The 16194-nt window shown below is 46.2% G+C and overlaps 1 protein-coding gene across 1 annotated transcript in view; it reads left to right on the plus strand.

The window, feature by feature from the left end:
• Positions 1-5765: 5765 nt before the first annotated feature.
• HSPA9 (heat shock protein family A (Hsp70) member 9) overlaps positions 5766-16194 on the plus strand; it is a 33215-nt gene continuing 22786 nt past the window's right edge. Inside the window, exons 1-5 of the mRNA XM_075009440.1 lie at positions 5766-5946; positions 8100-8158; positions 10980-11067; positions 11173-11354; positions 13519-13643. Of these exons, the coding sequence (XP_074865541.1) occupies positions 5866-5946; positions 8100-8158; positions 10980-11067; positions 11173-11354; positions 13519-13643 (535 nt within the window). The 5' untranslated portion in view covers positions 5766-5865. The remainder of the gene's footprint in view (positions 5947-8099; positions 8159-10979; positions 11068-11172; positions 11355-13518; positions 13644-16194) is intronic.

Consider the following 16194-nt stretch of genomic DNA (forward strand, 5'->3'; position numbering starts at 1 on the left):
TCAAGCCCCTTTTGTAGTAGGACACAGCAGCAGCTTGTGCATAACACACACCTAAGAGCTGGCAAGCAGTCAATGAAGACAGGAACAAATTACTGTGGCGCTGCTAATACATTGCTTCCTGCAGAACTTGGTGCATTTGGCTACAGATTGCAGTTGCCTTGGCAATGACAGATGTTTTATAATATACTCTTTTCGCTGAAGACTGCGTGTAGCCTTGCATGCTGCCAGCTACGGAGGAATCTGCCTAAGACAACTGTGGGTAGAACTAACGACGCTTCCCAAAACAAACTGAAACTGACTTAACCCATGTGCAGAATCAGTCAGGACCCAGTGCTGTCCCCACAGAAGTCAAGGAATGCTTTGATATGAATGTCCATAGGAGCAGCAGTAGGCCTTACGGCAGAGAAATTTTTATTTATGTTTGCACTAGCCAACCAGTTCAGTTCAAGGCTAGAGAGTGAAGTGACTCAGGAACAATTGGGTCCTGAAATGTTGCTGATTGTCTTCGCTTGCCATACCACTTAGCACAGACCACCAAAGGAGGTGGCAAAGGGGCCAATTGCTTCAGGACTCATCTTGCACAGCCCCCAAAATAGATGCTTGTGATAAAGCTAATGTGGGTCCCTTTCTCTTCCTCATGGTCCTCACTCACCCCAGCACCCTTCCCTAGAAGGGCTTAGATCTGGAAAACTGCAAATATGGGGCCTGATCCTGCAAAACGCTAAGCATCCTCCATACTCTGTGAACTCCAGGGGTGTTGGCAGCACTTTTTGGGAGTTGCTCACCCCTTGCAGGATGGGGTCAGAGCGACTGAGTGATGAGGGGAATACCACAGTCTGGAAGTGTCTGTCTCAGCTATTTGTTCTCATGTGGGGAGGACAAATGTTTACAGGCTCCACAGTACAAGTGTGTGGTCAGGAGGTACTTGGAGGAGGAGACATGGGTAGGATCTGCATAGAGCAGGCCAGGGAGGGAATCGCATAGACAGAGATTGGACCGGCTCTGAGTAGGGACGCATGGGAAAAGAGGCAGTGGTACAAAGGGGAGTGTAAAGAGACAGGGATGAGGGGAAAAAGGTGGGGAGGCTAGTAAGTTAATCCAGGACATTTTGTACACAGGAGATCTTCTACCTAGTCTGGAGGAAGACAGACATGTGACATTTCAGCAATGGTTTTCAGACTGCCCACTGGGCCTTGAGCCCAGCAGCACCCCAGGGTCCACACCAAACACTGCAAGGCCACATCCGGAAATTGCAAATATGGGCATTGACTTTTTGGGTGTACACTCCTGGCTAAAATCAACTAGATCCCAAAATATTAAACCACTGGCACTGCGAGGGCACTGTACCACTGCAGCTGCAGGCCACTGCAGCCTCTGACCCCAGCAGTGACAAAGAGGAAATGTTAGGTGTTGAGATCAGCTGCTTTCTTCATTTATTCTACCACCCTTGCAACGTACTGAGTTGAATTGGCCACTGCTTTGTTGGTAGCTGTCTTTACTTTTAGTGCAACTGAGCCAAGAATTAGAGGCTCATTTTCGGCAGGATTGGAGAGCTGTTCTATCATTGACTCTCTAGATGAAAAGGAAACGGAGGGGGGCAGAGAGAGAGAGAGCGTGTGTGTGATGTTCCAGACAATGCGTCAGGACAGCTCCCTCTAAGAGCACTTTTGCTTTAATTGCAGCCTTGCCAATACTTGCAAGTTATTTGTCAGTCATTTGAATTAAGTTGTCTTTCTCAAACTGCTCATAATTCACAAGAACAGTCTGAAAGAGCCACAGCGTTCACATGGCAGTCTGCTGCCCCTGTCTGGTAATGTGAGAGAGCAGCACACATGTGTAAATTGTTTGTACACCCAACTAAATTAATTATGTATCTGAGACCCATGATAGAATAAAGATCCTACAGAATGCAGGGTTTCAATAACTGAAAATTGTTCCCTGACTTTCTGGGTCTGCCAGTCAGCTTCCAGACATGACCCAAGGTAGAATTTGTTATCTTAGAGCAGAGTCCTCAAACTCATTTACGTTAGGGCCCGTGCCAGTCCTCAAATCTTCTAATGAGCCAGCAGGCAGCCCTCTCTGAAGGAGCTTGTGGAGGAGGTTGGGGAGATGGCAACAGAGCAGAGGCTAAGGACAGAGCAGCAGTGGGAAGAGGTGGGGTGAGAGTGTGGTGGGATATATTTGTATGTTTTATGTGTCTGATTTACAGGTAACAGTTATTCAAAATGGTGTTTTAGGTAATGCAAGATGGAGTCTGGCGGACTTTTACCTCAGCGAGTTTGTGGATGACACAAAGCTGTGGGGAGATGTAGATACATTGGAGGGTAGAGATAGGATCCAGAGTGACCTGAAAAATTGGAGGATTGGGCCAAAAGAAATCTGATGCGGTTCAACAAGGAGAAGTGTAGAGTCCTGCACTTTGGATGGAAGAATCCCAAACATTGTCATAGGCTGAGGACTAACTGGCTAAGCAGCAGTACAGGGGAAAGGGACCTACAGCATATTAGGGTGCATTAGGAGGAGCATTGTGAGCAGATCTAGAGAAGTGGTTGTTCCCCTCTGTTTGGCACTGGTGAGGCCACATCTGGAACATTGTGTCCAGTTTTGGGTCCCCTAGTATAAAAAGGACGTGGATGTGCTGGAGCAGGTTCAGTGGAGGGCAACAAAAATGATTAAGGGGCTGGAGCACATGACCTATGAGGCGAGACTGAGGGATCTGGGCTTGTTTAGTTTACAGAACAGAAGACTGAGGGGTGGTTTAATAGCAGCCTTCAACTTCCTGAAGGGGTGCTCTAAAGAGGATGGAAAGAAACTGTTCTCAGTGTCAGATAACAGAACAAGGAGCAAGGGTCTGAAGTTACAGAAGGAGAGGCGTAGGTTGGATATTAGGAAAAAATACTTCACCAGGCAGGTACTGAAGCACTGGAATGCATTGCCTGGAAAGGTGGTGAATTCTCCATCCCTGGAGGTTTTTAAGTCCCAGGTTGACAAAGTCCTGGCTGCAATGACTTAGTTGGGGTTGATCTTGCTTGCGGCAGGGGACTGGACTAGATGGCTTCCTGAGGTCCCTTCCAGCCCTATGATTCTATGATATCTGACGGTACAAAAAATACAATGGCCGTCAGAGTGGACGTCCTGTTTTACCATCAAGTAGGGGCAGGGATCATCGTGTGGTACATCTCAGCATCCTAACCACTGATGCCCATCTTAGGAATTTATCCACTGGGACATGAAGTGACATCTTATGCATACTGAAAGGGGTGTCAGTCTTATCCTCCAATCAAATGTGTGTACTCTCAAAATCTTAGGGTGCAAAGTCTAGTTTTGGCTTTGGGAGGCCTGGCCAAAGTGATGCAGGAAGGCCTATAACAGTGTTTCTTAAACTTTTTGAGACCACAGGACACCGAACAATAATATGTTTATGCGGAACCCCTGTGAAAATTTTCTTCAAAAAAATTGTTGCTGGAACAAACAAACAAACAACCAGCAACATACACAGCAAAAAAATGAAGTAATTTAATCAGGTATTGTAGCAGTAAAGAAATAACATAGTGTCTGGTTTTAATGTAACAGAAAATATATACCATCAGTGTATTTTTCCAAACTTGTGGCACACCTGCACAGAACATAGTTTAAGAAACATTGTCATATAACACCTCACAGTAGATAGAGTCAGTCATTGTCCTTCTTCCTCGAGAGGATTTTCTTCCTCAAATTCTCTATCTTTTCTGTCCACAAATACTTGTACCTCTTTAAATCTTAGTTTCCTCCGCTAAAATACTGACTCTCACCCTCAGAAGAGTAAGGCTGGTCCTTCAACTCGAGTCTTCAGGAGGAGCATGATTAAGGTGCTATATGTACTAGGCATTTGTAATTATACTTAGGTTGCCCTTCCATTAGTAACAGGGACGTGTTAACATTTATGTGCTCATCACCCTAGCCATATTAGTGTGTGTGATTTTAATACCAGTTGCAATAAAATTGTGGTGAAGGCCAACCTCCAGAGACAGAGCTCTTGACATTCTTAATAGCTGTAGTTCAGGGTGGAGGGCAAACCTAGAGAGTCTCAGGTCAGGCTGGTGAGCCTACAGCTAAAACACTATTCCATATCAAAGTCCCAGACCCCTGTCAACAAGGCCCAGCATGACATCTTGGGCCCAGTTTGCAGCAGTTCTGACCAATGAGAGTCTCCACTGACTGTAGCTGCACGCGGTACCTCAGAAAAGCAGGCCCCAAGTGGCTGAAGGGAACACTTGGGCAGGGAACACTTCTGAAAATGCTGATGTCAGGCACAGTGTGCTGTATGAGCCCTCACCATGGCTGAGATCCTCATCCTGGGGGCAAAGGACAGTGCCTGTGTGCGCATGAAGTGCTTGGGGTGGGATGAGTTAACAGGATCCGCGTAGCATAAGGAAACAACACCTTTTCAGGACCACGTGGCCCAGGCCCCCAAGAAGCAGCCTCCTGGCTGCAGGAGCTGCAAGATAGGCACTGCCCATCAGTGAGAACCATCAGCAGAGCCGTCTTGTCCCATATGCAGAATAGACAGTTGCATAGGGCACCCAAAAATTTAAGGCACTGCTCAGTCTAATTTCCACCCATCTGCCTCTTCTGTGGCCCTGCTTCCTCTGGAGAGGATCTAGTTAACGTAAAGTGAAAAAGCCCATCCGACCTATTTGCATAACGCTGAACCTGTGTTAATGAAGCCATGTAACAGGAAGTTGCCAATCCCATGTAGAGAATATCAGTTTCTGAACTGACTAGTAGTTGCCAGATCCTTAGTTTATAATTTGTTTCAAAAATTTGTCACTAGTATGTAGCTGAAGTTTTTAAAGTCACATCTTTAACAACATAGGTGCTAGAACTATGGGTGCAAGACCCCCTTGGTTGAAGTGGTCTCCATTATATACAGGGTTTCCCATTTGGTTCAACAGCTCTCAGCACCCCCACTATAAAAATTATTCTAGCTCCCCTATCTCAAAAATCACCAGCCCCCGCCCCAGGCTACTGTCAGGCACAGACGCACCACTTCCATAAACACTAAGAGTATCCCTGCCCAGCAGGGTAACAAGTCAGCGTGTACGCGTGTCTCATAACTCTACACTGCCAGCCAGGAGTGGGGAGTCTCCTAACAGGGTGACCAGGAGCAAAAGGCTGGGGTGGGCCACAGGTACCTACAGAACACAAAACCCCAAATATGGGACTATCCCTATTAACTCAGCCCAGCGAGGCGCCCGGCCCCCTGCATCGGGGTGCGAGCGGGGCTGTGCTCCCGGAACCGCCCCGTTCATTCAGCGGACAGCCTCCCCCATCCCCGAGAGGCAAAGCGCACGTGGGTCCTCCCCGCTGACCGCGCATGAGCAGCAAGGCCCGCGGAAACGTACATTTCTCTTCAGCTCCTCTGCGCATGTGCCTGTATGACGCAGCCCTCCCACGGCGGCGCATGCGCCCTGCTCTGCAACTGGCGCAAGCGCAGTGTGCAGGCGCCCTGACGCAAGGCCGCCGCAATTTCCCAGCGCTTCACGCCGTCCGACCTTGAGTGCGCAGTCCCTGTCAGGACCCCAGCTGCCCGTCCGGTGCCTGTGTGGACGCCCTCCACGGCGGCAGCTTTTCACGGGAGGCTCGTCGGTCCCTAGCGCGGATAGCGTGGCGTGCCCGCGGAGGCGTCGCGCGGAGTTGCCCCGCCGCGTTCTTCGCGGGGCGGGGGCGCCGAGGCGTTGGCGCGGGGGTCAGGCCTTTGCAGCGGGCAGCCCCGGGGTGGTGCGCTGTCCCCTCCTCACGTGGTTGGAGGTTTCCAGAAGAGCCGCCGCGCAGCCTGCTCTCCGTTCCCCGCGTGACAGCCTCTGGCCCCGCCGTACCAGAACCATGCTGAGCGCCAGCCGCGCCGCTGCCCGCCTCCGCCTGCTGCCCCGCCGGGGCGCCGCCGCTAGCCCCGGCCTCGCTCAGGTGCGTGCTCGGGCCAGGTGGGGCTGGGGCGGTGGGAAGCGAGGGGTAGGCCTCGAAGCCGTTTGCGGGGGAAGGGGGTGAGTCAGCGCCGGGCGGGAGCACCTGTGTGAGGCGCCCCCCGGAGGTTGGGAGGGGAGGGGCCGCTTGGGCCGCGGGGAGAAACGGGGCGCTGGCCGGGGGGTTAAGCGGGGCAGCCGCCGTGGGGGACGTCCCGGGCCCCGTATCTTGCTGGGTTGTGTAACTCGCCAGCCTGGGTCGCCAGCTGCCCCTAAGCCGCCGGGAACGATTGGTGCGTTCTCGGTCCTTTCCCCATCCCCCCGTGGGGCCTGGCCGCCGGGGAGCCGAGTCCGTGAGCCCGCTCGGCCGGCCGTGGTGGGGGAGCGCCCGGGCGGCTGCGGCTGCGGCTGCGGCTGCTTTGGAATGTGGGCGTTTGGAATGGAGGTAACTGTAGGAGTAGAAGGGTCTTGGTGCGAACAACCGGCCTCGTGGGGGGGGGGGGGGTATCTGATAAAGGCGGCTCAACCCAGAGGCGCGGGACTCCTCCTTTGACCTTCATTGTGCTGGCGGAATACAGTGCCAGGGTTCAGCTGTACCACTCTGGTTTTTGGGTAATAGAAGTAAGCACGTGTTCTAAGAATTACTTTTAAAAGTAAAAGAGCTTTGTGCTTTTTAGTGCAAGAATCAGTAGAGAGTTAAGGAGTTAGTTGACTTGCTCACAAACACGAAAGAGATTTTAAAGTTAATTTGGTGGATTTGAAGCTGATTGACTGTCCTTGGGTTTAATGTGAATTGGTTTTGGTCTTGTAGTGAGGAACCTAAATTCCTTAAGTTTGTACTCTGTGTTGTGAAATAAATATATGTGCACAGTACAGGTGAGGTAACTGTGAAGTGCAGATGGTTCAGCAGTTCAATAATAATGGTGATCATATTAGGAAAAACTACTTTTGTGGGAGGGTGGTGAAGAATGTGTTACTTCAGGAGGTGATGGTGTCTCCATTCTGAGAAGTTTTTAAGTCCAGGCTTGACAAAGTCCTGGCTAGAATGATTTAGTTGGGATTTGACCTGCTTTGAGCTGAGGGTTGGATTAGATGACCTCACAAGGTCTCTTCCAATCCTAGTATTCTGTGATATTGCAAATGCTTTTTAATTCCGAAGAGTGGCCTCCCTTCTGAACTTTCTGATCTATGTATATAGATGTACTTCTGGCAAGATCTCAGAATGATCTACAGTGGCCCAACTACTGTAGATGCTTCAGTCACTGATGAAAATGGTTTTTCTGTCAACATTAATCTACCTCTCTAAGAGGTGATCCCTAGGTCAGTGGATGAAATCATCCATCAACTTAACTGTATTTACACTGGGTATTAGGTCACCATGATTACAGCTCAGCATTGTAATTTTTTTAATCTGTCTAGGTTGATCTAATTTTTAGGTGCAAACTAGATCTTAAGCCATTACTCTTCATTTTTGCCTCAAGGGTCTCCTTTAATCACTCACACCTGTGTTAAAGCAGGAAGGGTGTATATTCTCAAACATTCACAAAGCAGAGCCCCATTATCTTAGTGGGGTGCATTTTGTATTATGATATTCCATGAGGTTGTACACCCACAAAGACCAAAGGTAGCTATTGTTTCTTAAACCTCATCTGAAGAATGACACTCTAAATTAGTCACCTAGTCTACTCTTTGAGGACATTTCAAGAAACATGGTTGATGTTTGCTGCTGCTTATGTCATTTTAAAGGTCCAGCTTACTTGTTACAGTTTTTGCAACAAGTTTAGTGGGAGTGTTCGTAGCAAGGGTCTTCTATAACCGCAAATTTGCTCAGATAAGATTGTATGGGTTTTAAAATGTTCACATATCATACAGAATGCTAAGCAATAAATAGAGCTTCTAAGTTAAATGTTCTGTGGCTGTATGGTATGCTGAAATATTTTTGAGCTCTTGGCTTTCAGTAAAGGTTAACGGAAGGAAAAAGTAAAAAGGAATTTTGAGTATTAAATATAAGGCTAGTGTGGTATTAGGTGTATCATTTCTTATTATTTTAGGGTGGCAAAGCTACAGATCCCTTTAAAATGGAGGGTTTGAGGTTATCTTACCCAAAACAAGATGCAAGAAGTGTCATTTCTGTAATATCCTGATTTTATTTTACAGGCAGTCTGGAAGACTCTAAGTCAAGATGTTCTCAGAACAGTGTCAAGTAGGAAGTATGCGTAAGTATTTCTTCCCTTCTCCTCCTCACTTTTATTTTTTGGACTGGAAAAAATTGAACAGTAAGAAAAGCAAGAACTGTCTTATACAGTCTTAATGCCTAAATTGACTTCAGCTTCATCATCTGAAATCCTTGGTTAGATGTACGTATGGGTAAATATAGGAAACAAAACAGCCACTCATGCTGCGTGTAGTCAGATACTTAAACTTTGGCTACACTGTCACTTTTGTTAAAACTTTTGCTGCTGAAGAGTTTGGGGCAGAAAAAGCACAGCACTGACAGGCATGAATGTTGCTTATTAAAAAGTATTGTTGTGGTGGTTTAGCTGTGCCATCGGTAGAGCTCTCCTGCTGAGGGTGATTCCACAGAAACTCTGTCACCCTGCTGTACTTCTCCAGCTGTGCCACTGTAACATGCCTAATGTAGATCTCTAAATGTGGCAACAAATTTCCTGCTGTGTGTGAAATTCTTAGAAGTAATAAAATTCCAAACAGCTCTAATATTTGAACATAAAGAACCACAAATATTTAAGTTAACTTCATGTAATCCATCAGTTTCTCATGGATGCCAATGAAAGTCCTTCTGAAGCAAAAATGCATTTTGTGGGCATAATCAAAACATATCTAATTTTCCTCCATTATGTTTGGTGGTGGGGGTGATTAATGTACTGGCACCAGGTTTTGCAAATTCTTGTTCAAAGACTGACTCAAATTTTTTCCCTTATCTGCTCTGAAAGCTCTAAATGCTGTATTTTAAATGGCTGTGACAGATTAGTCGTCTGATCCTGATGTATTATCAATATTTTCTGTTATGAGAGAGGGCTCCAAGACTCCAAGATCAGATCACTTTGCTTCTTTGAAGCAGTTTTTGACCCCTTGGGAGATATTCTGTAGCTTCACTTAATTTATTAGTCCAAGGTAAAAACATCAGGGATTCTGGTCTATTATATAACTTGATCAAAACAGCATAGTTGATGTAAACTGTTTAGTACTGGACTCATGAAAGTGAGATGTTGGGGCAGGGAATGGGATGACAGCCAAGAAGAAAAGCTCATTCCTGTGGCTACCTCCCTGTCTTCTCATTGCGTGTTCAGTAAATTGGTGTAATTGCTGCTTAAGGCAAGTCTGTTCAAGGGAACCCAAAGGAGATGGAATATTTAGCTTCTGCTAAAATCGGAGCTTCCCTGTAAATCATTGCATTCCGAAATACCACTTGTCATGTCACCCCAGAATCAAGGCTTTAAAAATGTCTCCATGTTTTATCTTGAAAAGAAAGCTAGCTGTAACTCCAAGTACTGCAGGTTCACAGGGCATCAACAAGGCCTTGGTGAATCTTCCTTATCACTAGATGTGCACTTTTCCATAGTGAGAATTGCCTGTTAAATGTATCTTAAAGATTTTTCTTATCCTTGGTCCTCCAACCAGCTGCTTTCAAGCTGGTGTGATTACTAGTATCTGTCTGAATTACTACATACAAATGGATGTTCAGTTTGACTGCAAAAAAAAAAACCCTTAGAATTCTTGCCATATAGACGAATAAATCAATCTCAGATTCTTCAAGTTAGAAGGCAAAGAATATTCTTTCACGTTGGGATTTGTAATCGAAACCATGCATTGGGTAAACTATTTTGAATGTAAATAGAAAGCTGCAGGTAGAATTCGGCCCAGTTTAACCCATTTTAGCTTACTTGTACTTGAGTAGAAGAAATAAGGCCTTTCAAATGAAAGGTTTGATGTTTAGCTAACATGTTAACATTCACTTGACATCAGTCTTTGAAATAACACACTCATAGATAGCATACAGATTCTTCAGTATTTAAAGGTTGATGTTGGCCAATAAAAGTTGAGGGGATTTCATAGCAGAGCCTAGAAAACAAGTGAGGATTTAGACATGGTAAATGCTCTGCAAGACCAAAGCTACGTCTACATGTGAAGCCTACATCGAAGTAGCTTATTTCGATGAATAACGTCTGCACGTCTTCCAGGGCTGGCAACGTCAATGTTCAGCATCGACGTTGCGCACCACCACATCGAAATAGGCGCTGCGAGGGAACGTCTACGCGCCAAAGTAGCACACATCAAAATAAGGGTGCCAGGCACAGCTGCAGACAGGGTCACAGGGCGGACTCAACAGCAAGCTGCTCCCTTAAAGGGCCCCTCCCAGACACAGTTGCACTAAACAACACAAGACTCACAGAGCCGACAACTGGTTGCAGACCCTGTGCACGCAGCATGGATCCCCAGCTGCAGCAGCCAGAAGCCCTAGGCTAAGGGCTGCTGCACATGGTGACCATAGAGCCCCGCAGGGGCTTGAGAGAGAGCGTCTCTCAACCCCTCAGCTGATGGCCACCATGGTGGACCCCGCTATTTCGATGTTGCGGGACGCAGATCGTCTACACGTGCCCTACTTCGATGTTCAACTTCGAAGTAGGGCGCTATTCCCATCCCCTCATGGGGTTAGCGGCTTCGACGTCTCACCGCCTAATGTCGATGTTAACATCGAAATAGCGCCCAACATGTGTAGCCGTGACGGGCACTATTTCGAAGTTAGTGCTGCTACTTCGAAGTAGCGTGCATGTGTAGACACGGCTCAAATCTAATATAGAGCCACAATTTGATTCCCAACATAAGCTGGGTTGGTCTTTAGTTTCCTTAGTTTCAAGTGGAAAATAGATTTGTTTCCCCAGTTACAGGTAGGATTTGATTGAAAAGCATTTTTCCCCTCCTCCCCATCATCATCTCAGAGAAGGGTTTCCAGTTATTTCACCAGTTGCATCCTCTTTTAGAGGTAACCCTGATATTTGTTTTTAATGTGTTTTACAGCTCAGAAGCAGTCAAAGGTGCTGTTATTGGTATTGATTTGGGCACAACTAACTCCTGTGTAGCAGTTATGGAAGGGAAACAAGCAAAAGTGAGTAACTGATAACTACTAATTTAGAATTGTCTGTTTCTAAGAGGGAATCGGTGCTGTCGCAGGTAGTTTTCCTAGATTATAACTTTACCTTTTGTAATGTAGGTGCTGGAAAATGCTGAAGGTGCCAGAACTACCCCTTCTGTGGTAGCGTTTACAGCTGATGGCGAGCGATTGGTTGGGATGCCAGCTAAACGACAGGCGGTAACTAATCCACAAAACACGTTCTATGCTACCAAACGTCTCATTGGACGGCGCTATAATGATCCTGAAGTACAGAAAGATATGTAAGTAAAACATAATTAAAACTATTCTCCCCTTCTGAACAGATTGCCAGAGTTCAGAGGTCTCAGACAGGGTTTCAGACAAAGTGCTCTTTGCACGTGGTGGGACATGGCACTTGGTGCATAGTGTGGTGTTGCTTATATTCCTCCAAAGTTGAGCCTGTTTGACTGCAGCTATTGCTGATGTTTCTTAGCCTTTCAGAGGCAGAGACAGAACTGTAATCGGGTGTTTGGTAAAGCAGTATAGAGGGTGCTGCGTGCATTGGCAAGAGGAATGGATCAAGTGCTGGTGGTACCCTGAGAGTTTCCTGCATCTGACTTCTGATAGTTGCCTGCATTCTTAATAGTCACTGAATCACAAGGAAGATTGTACTTTTTAGGGGTGTCTATCAGAAAAGGTGTGAGCAAGTGGCCTGTGTTTGGGATGCAGAAGAATTTGTTCTGTTTCACGGGAGGAAGAGGAACGGGAGTGGCCCCTTCTCCCTGGCATTGCTTTTCTAGTGCAGTGGTGTCCAAAAGCAATTGAATAAATCGCTGCATATTCTCCCCCCACCCCCTGGTTCCAGGCACCCCATCCACTCACAAACTGCTGCAAACTGGAACTGCGCCAGACTCCCAAGCTTAACCTGCAGCCCTGTAAGGAGCTGCTGCTGCCCTCTTTGTGCCAGCAAGTGGGAGCTTATAAAAATCTCTTGTGTGTGACGGTTGTTCCTTAATTGCCCCCAGTTGGGTTTCTGGCATCTCTCTGAATCAGCTAGTACTGGCCACTGTTGGAGGATGGCTTCTGGATTGTGGGGATCATTGATTTGATCTTCAACAGTTCTGTAGCATGACCTAAGTTTCTGGATTAAAAAAAAAACTGTTTTTCCCAAAAGCTGTCACTGCACAGTTTATTGCTGGTGTTCTTGAAAATGGGTGTCCAGTTTCAGTACTCAATGACTTTATTGTGTGCACAGATGCACTTCTGTATGGGCAATTTAACATACTGTAGATCTTTAATCCAGTGTTTTCTACACACGTTGCAGAAAATTCTGTGCACCTATATCTAGAAAACAATTTTAGGCTGATGTTTTAAGCAAAATTACTCTATCCTGCGCAGATCAGTGTGAAAGCTTTTAAATATTCTGGGTTTTTAATGATCTAAGGCTTGCCTAATTTTGGACTTGAGAGGGGGCATTAATGGTTATTTTACTGTACTCAGACGCTGTCTGTCTTCAGAGAGCTTATAGGTAGAGCCCTGTGTGGGCACAAAAGTGGTATCTGCAGCTGTAGCTGCAAAAATGAGCTGCACATATCAACAAAGTAGGTAGCCACAAATTTGCAGGATTCTAGATACAACATTTATGGCTGCATCTTTTTGTCTTCAAAAATGAGCTGCTGCTAGCTGCATCCACAAATGCAGATTTGAAGGGCTCTATTTACAGCTTACTCTGGAAAAAAAATAAGAAGGTGACGTGACAAATGGGTATAAGGAAAAGTAACCAAGCTGGCCAATGTTGAAAGGACAGGTTACAGTGAAACTGCTGCCGAGTGAGGCAACGTGCATGTGTACTGGGTTCTAGTTGTGATTTCTCTGGCAATAGCACATTTTAGCTCTAAGTATGTGATTAAAAACTGGGCATTCTGGCAGGCTTCAGTTGGAGAGGAGAATCATGGGAGTGGTGGCTGTAGGTGGAAAAAGTTGGGAGGACAACAGCCAGGAGCTTACAGCCTGTTAAGATGGGCTGGGTAGCTGAATAGTTGCAATGGTAGGAGGAGTGAAAGGGGAGCAGCTGCTGACTGCAGTGCAGTGAATGAGGGCTCTAGAGTCCAGCAGAGAGAGCTGTCAAAGGTTGACAGCATCAGGAGGCCCTTTTGGGAGGGATGAGATTGGGTGACCCTGAGATTACCTAGGGTCCTTGGCTGTAGCTGGTACCAGAATATGTCCAAGCTGAATCAAACAGATTGGTGTGAGTCTTTCGGAGAAACTTGGTGGTTTGTATCTAGGATCTCTAAGTGGGATTTCAAGGTGCCTCAGTTACACCTGAGGAAATTAGTTTTACTGTAGGGTCTGAACCCCAAACTTACAGTTGAGTAACTGAAGTCCTCAAATCATGATCTAAAGGCTTGCATGATGCATGGTGTCATCTAGACAAGCTTGACTCAATGTGAAATTCTTATGTTTCAGTAAAAATGTTCCTTTTAAAATTGTGCGTGCCTCCAACGGAGATGCCTGGGTAGAGGCACATGGGAAGATGTATTCTCCAAGCCAAATTGGTGCCTTTGTATTGATGAAGATGAAAGAGACTGCAGGTTGGTAAAGCGCAGTGTTTACCATTTTCAACTTGAGCACGTTTATCCTTGTTGCTGGTACTAGCGTGTTTGATAAATATATTGGGCACGCTGTTAAAACGTCCTTCCTTTAGGTCTCTTCTGAACCATGGTCTGAATTCTATCAGATTGCGTAGGAGTAAGTACACTTATCCCTTGTAAAATGAGTACTTTATTTACGAGTACTCGCTTAAACGAGGAACACGCATACTCACCTCTTTGTTCACTGGATGAGTGAACTCCCCACGCTAATACGAGACTTTACCCCCACCCTGCAGCTCCAACCTGCTGCAACTGGACCACCGGCCCTGCAGGCCCAGACCGCAGCAACTTAAACCTCCCCACCGGCCCCTGCACACCTGAACTGCTGCAACTTAAACCCTTCGCTGGCCCTGCCTGCCCGCCCGAACGGCTGCAGCCTAACACCGCTGGCCCCCCAGACCAAAACTGTTGCATTTGTAACCTCCTCCCATCCTACCCCCGCTGGCCTCACAGACCCAACCTTTAGCAGCCTGAACCCCGCCCCCCCAACCCTACTCAACCTGCCACTATCTTTTAACCCTCTCTCCCACTCATTTCCCCACACTGCCCCCAGCCTTTAACTCCCCACAACTTCAGGTTCACTTACCTTTCAAAAGCAGTGCCATCTGCTGCTGCTCTGAGCACTTGGAACCAATCAGACTTATACGTATTTTAACAGGAATTTAGTGTCCCTCTTACGATTTTTCACCAATGAGCAAAAAGTTAGGTACCAATCGTGCTCGTATACCGAGGTAGTAGAGTGTAGTAGGTTATGCTCTCTCTACATGGGGAGCAAAGGAACTGTAATTTTGTATTGCCTGTTAGGGTATTTGACAATTTTTGCCTGAAATTCTGTCCTGATTAGTATTTTGAAGTCTGTTTGCAGTTTCTTGAAGTACATGAGTGTTTCAAACAAAGTGCCAGTCATTTCTGCTAGTTGTGAAGTACTGCACATTCCTCTCACCTCCAAGTTTCTGTGCATTCTTATTATTTTCCATGTGAACACATAAAGGAAAGAAAAAAGCAGTAAAGTAGCACTTCAAAGACTAACAAAATTTATTAGGTGACCTTTTGTGGGACAGACCCACTTCTTCAGACCATAGCCATACCAGAACAGACTCAGTATTTAAGGCACAGAGAACCAAAAATAGTAATCAAGGTTGACAAACCAGGAAGAAAAACTATCTAGGTGAGCAAATCAGAGAGAAGGGCAGGGTGAGGGAGAGTCAAGAATTAGATTAAGCCAAGTATCCCAAAGAGCCCCTATAATGACCAGAAAATTCCTATTCCAATTCAAACCACGTGTTAATGTGTTGAATTTGAATCTAATAGGAAGTTCAGCAGCCTCTCTTTCCAAAGTAGTGTAAAAATTCTTTTTCAGTAAGGTGCAGGCTCATAAGTCATTAACAGAATGGCCCACTCCATTAAAATGTTGGCTGACTGGTTTGTGGATCAGGAGTGTTTTTATGTCTGTCTTGTGCCCATTAACTGTCTGAGAGTTTGAAGTCTGTCCAATATACAAAGCATCTGGGCATTGTTAGCACATGATGGCATATGTGATGTTAGTTGAGGAACATGAGAACGTGCCTGTGATTCTGTGACTAACCTGGTTAGGTCCAGTGATGGTATCCCCAGAATAGATATGTGGACAGAGCTGGCAGCGGGCTTTGTTGCAAAGAAAAATCCCAGGACTGGTGTTTCTGCGGTATAGCATGGCTTTCTCTGTTACTGATCAACATAAAGGAATGTGTATTAGGAGACTTGTCACAGATACTTGCAATGCCACAGGAGGCAAGTGCTAGCCACAAATACCTGCTAACTTGGTCTATACAGCAACTGTTTTGCTTATTCAGAAGGGTTAGGTCCTTTGCCTGTCTAGCACTAACAGGTTAGCATCCTAAGCTTGCTGCTGTGGAGTTGACCTCTGTCCAGTTGCTTTATGCAGCAGTCAGACTGATGTGAATGGTGGGTGTTTCTTGTGTGGCTACCTGATTTCCATCAGCAAGAGAGGAAATGTGAAAGATGTCATGTGAGGTGCTTCTCCCTGGCTAATGGTAGCTGAGGAGCTGTGCCAGGGGGCACAGAGCTGAAGGTTCTTTCCCCTTAGATCCATACTGTGATATCAGGGAAATTCCTCACCTACTGTGCAGTGAGATAGTTTGACATCTAATTTTAGAACCCTTGCTACTCACCCTCAGTTTGGGTTGGAGATCATTTGTGCACCCCAATATCGTGATCAGCAAGTAAGACTATACACAGATTATTCAACTCCTGCAGTAGTTACCGAAGCCTAAAAGAAGGAATTGGGATGTGTGGGAGTTAAATTGCTAGCAGATTCTGGAAATGGCTTTCTTCACCTTTGTCCAGCAGGCCAACCCATGCCCCAGATAGGCTAGTCACCATGGAGGTGGGATAGAATGTTGTAAGGCTATTTAAAAACACAAAATAAAGCACTGTGAAGTCTCCAGTGAGACATGCCTCCAAATACTTGCACAGGTTTGCTTATGTTTAG

The sequence above is a fragment of the Carettochelys insculpta genome, chromosome 15, assembly GCF_033958435.1.
Source record: "Carettochelys insculpta isolate YL-2023 chromosome 15, ASM3395843v1, whole genome shotgun sequence".
Lineage (NCBI taxonomy): Eukaryota > Metazoa > Chordata > Testudines > Carettochelyidae > Carettochelys > Carettochelys insculpta.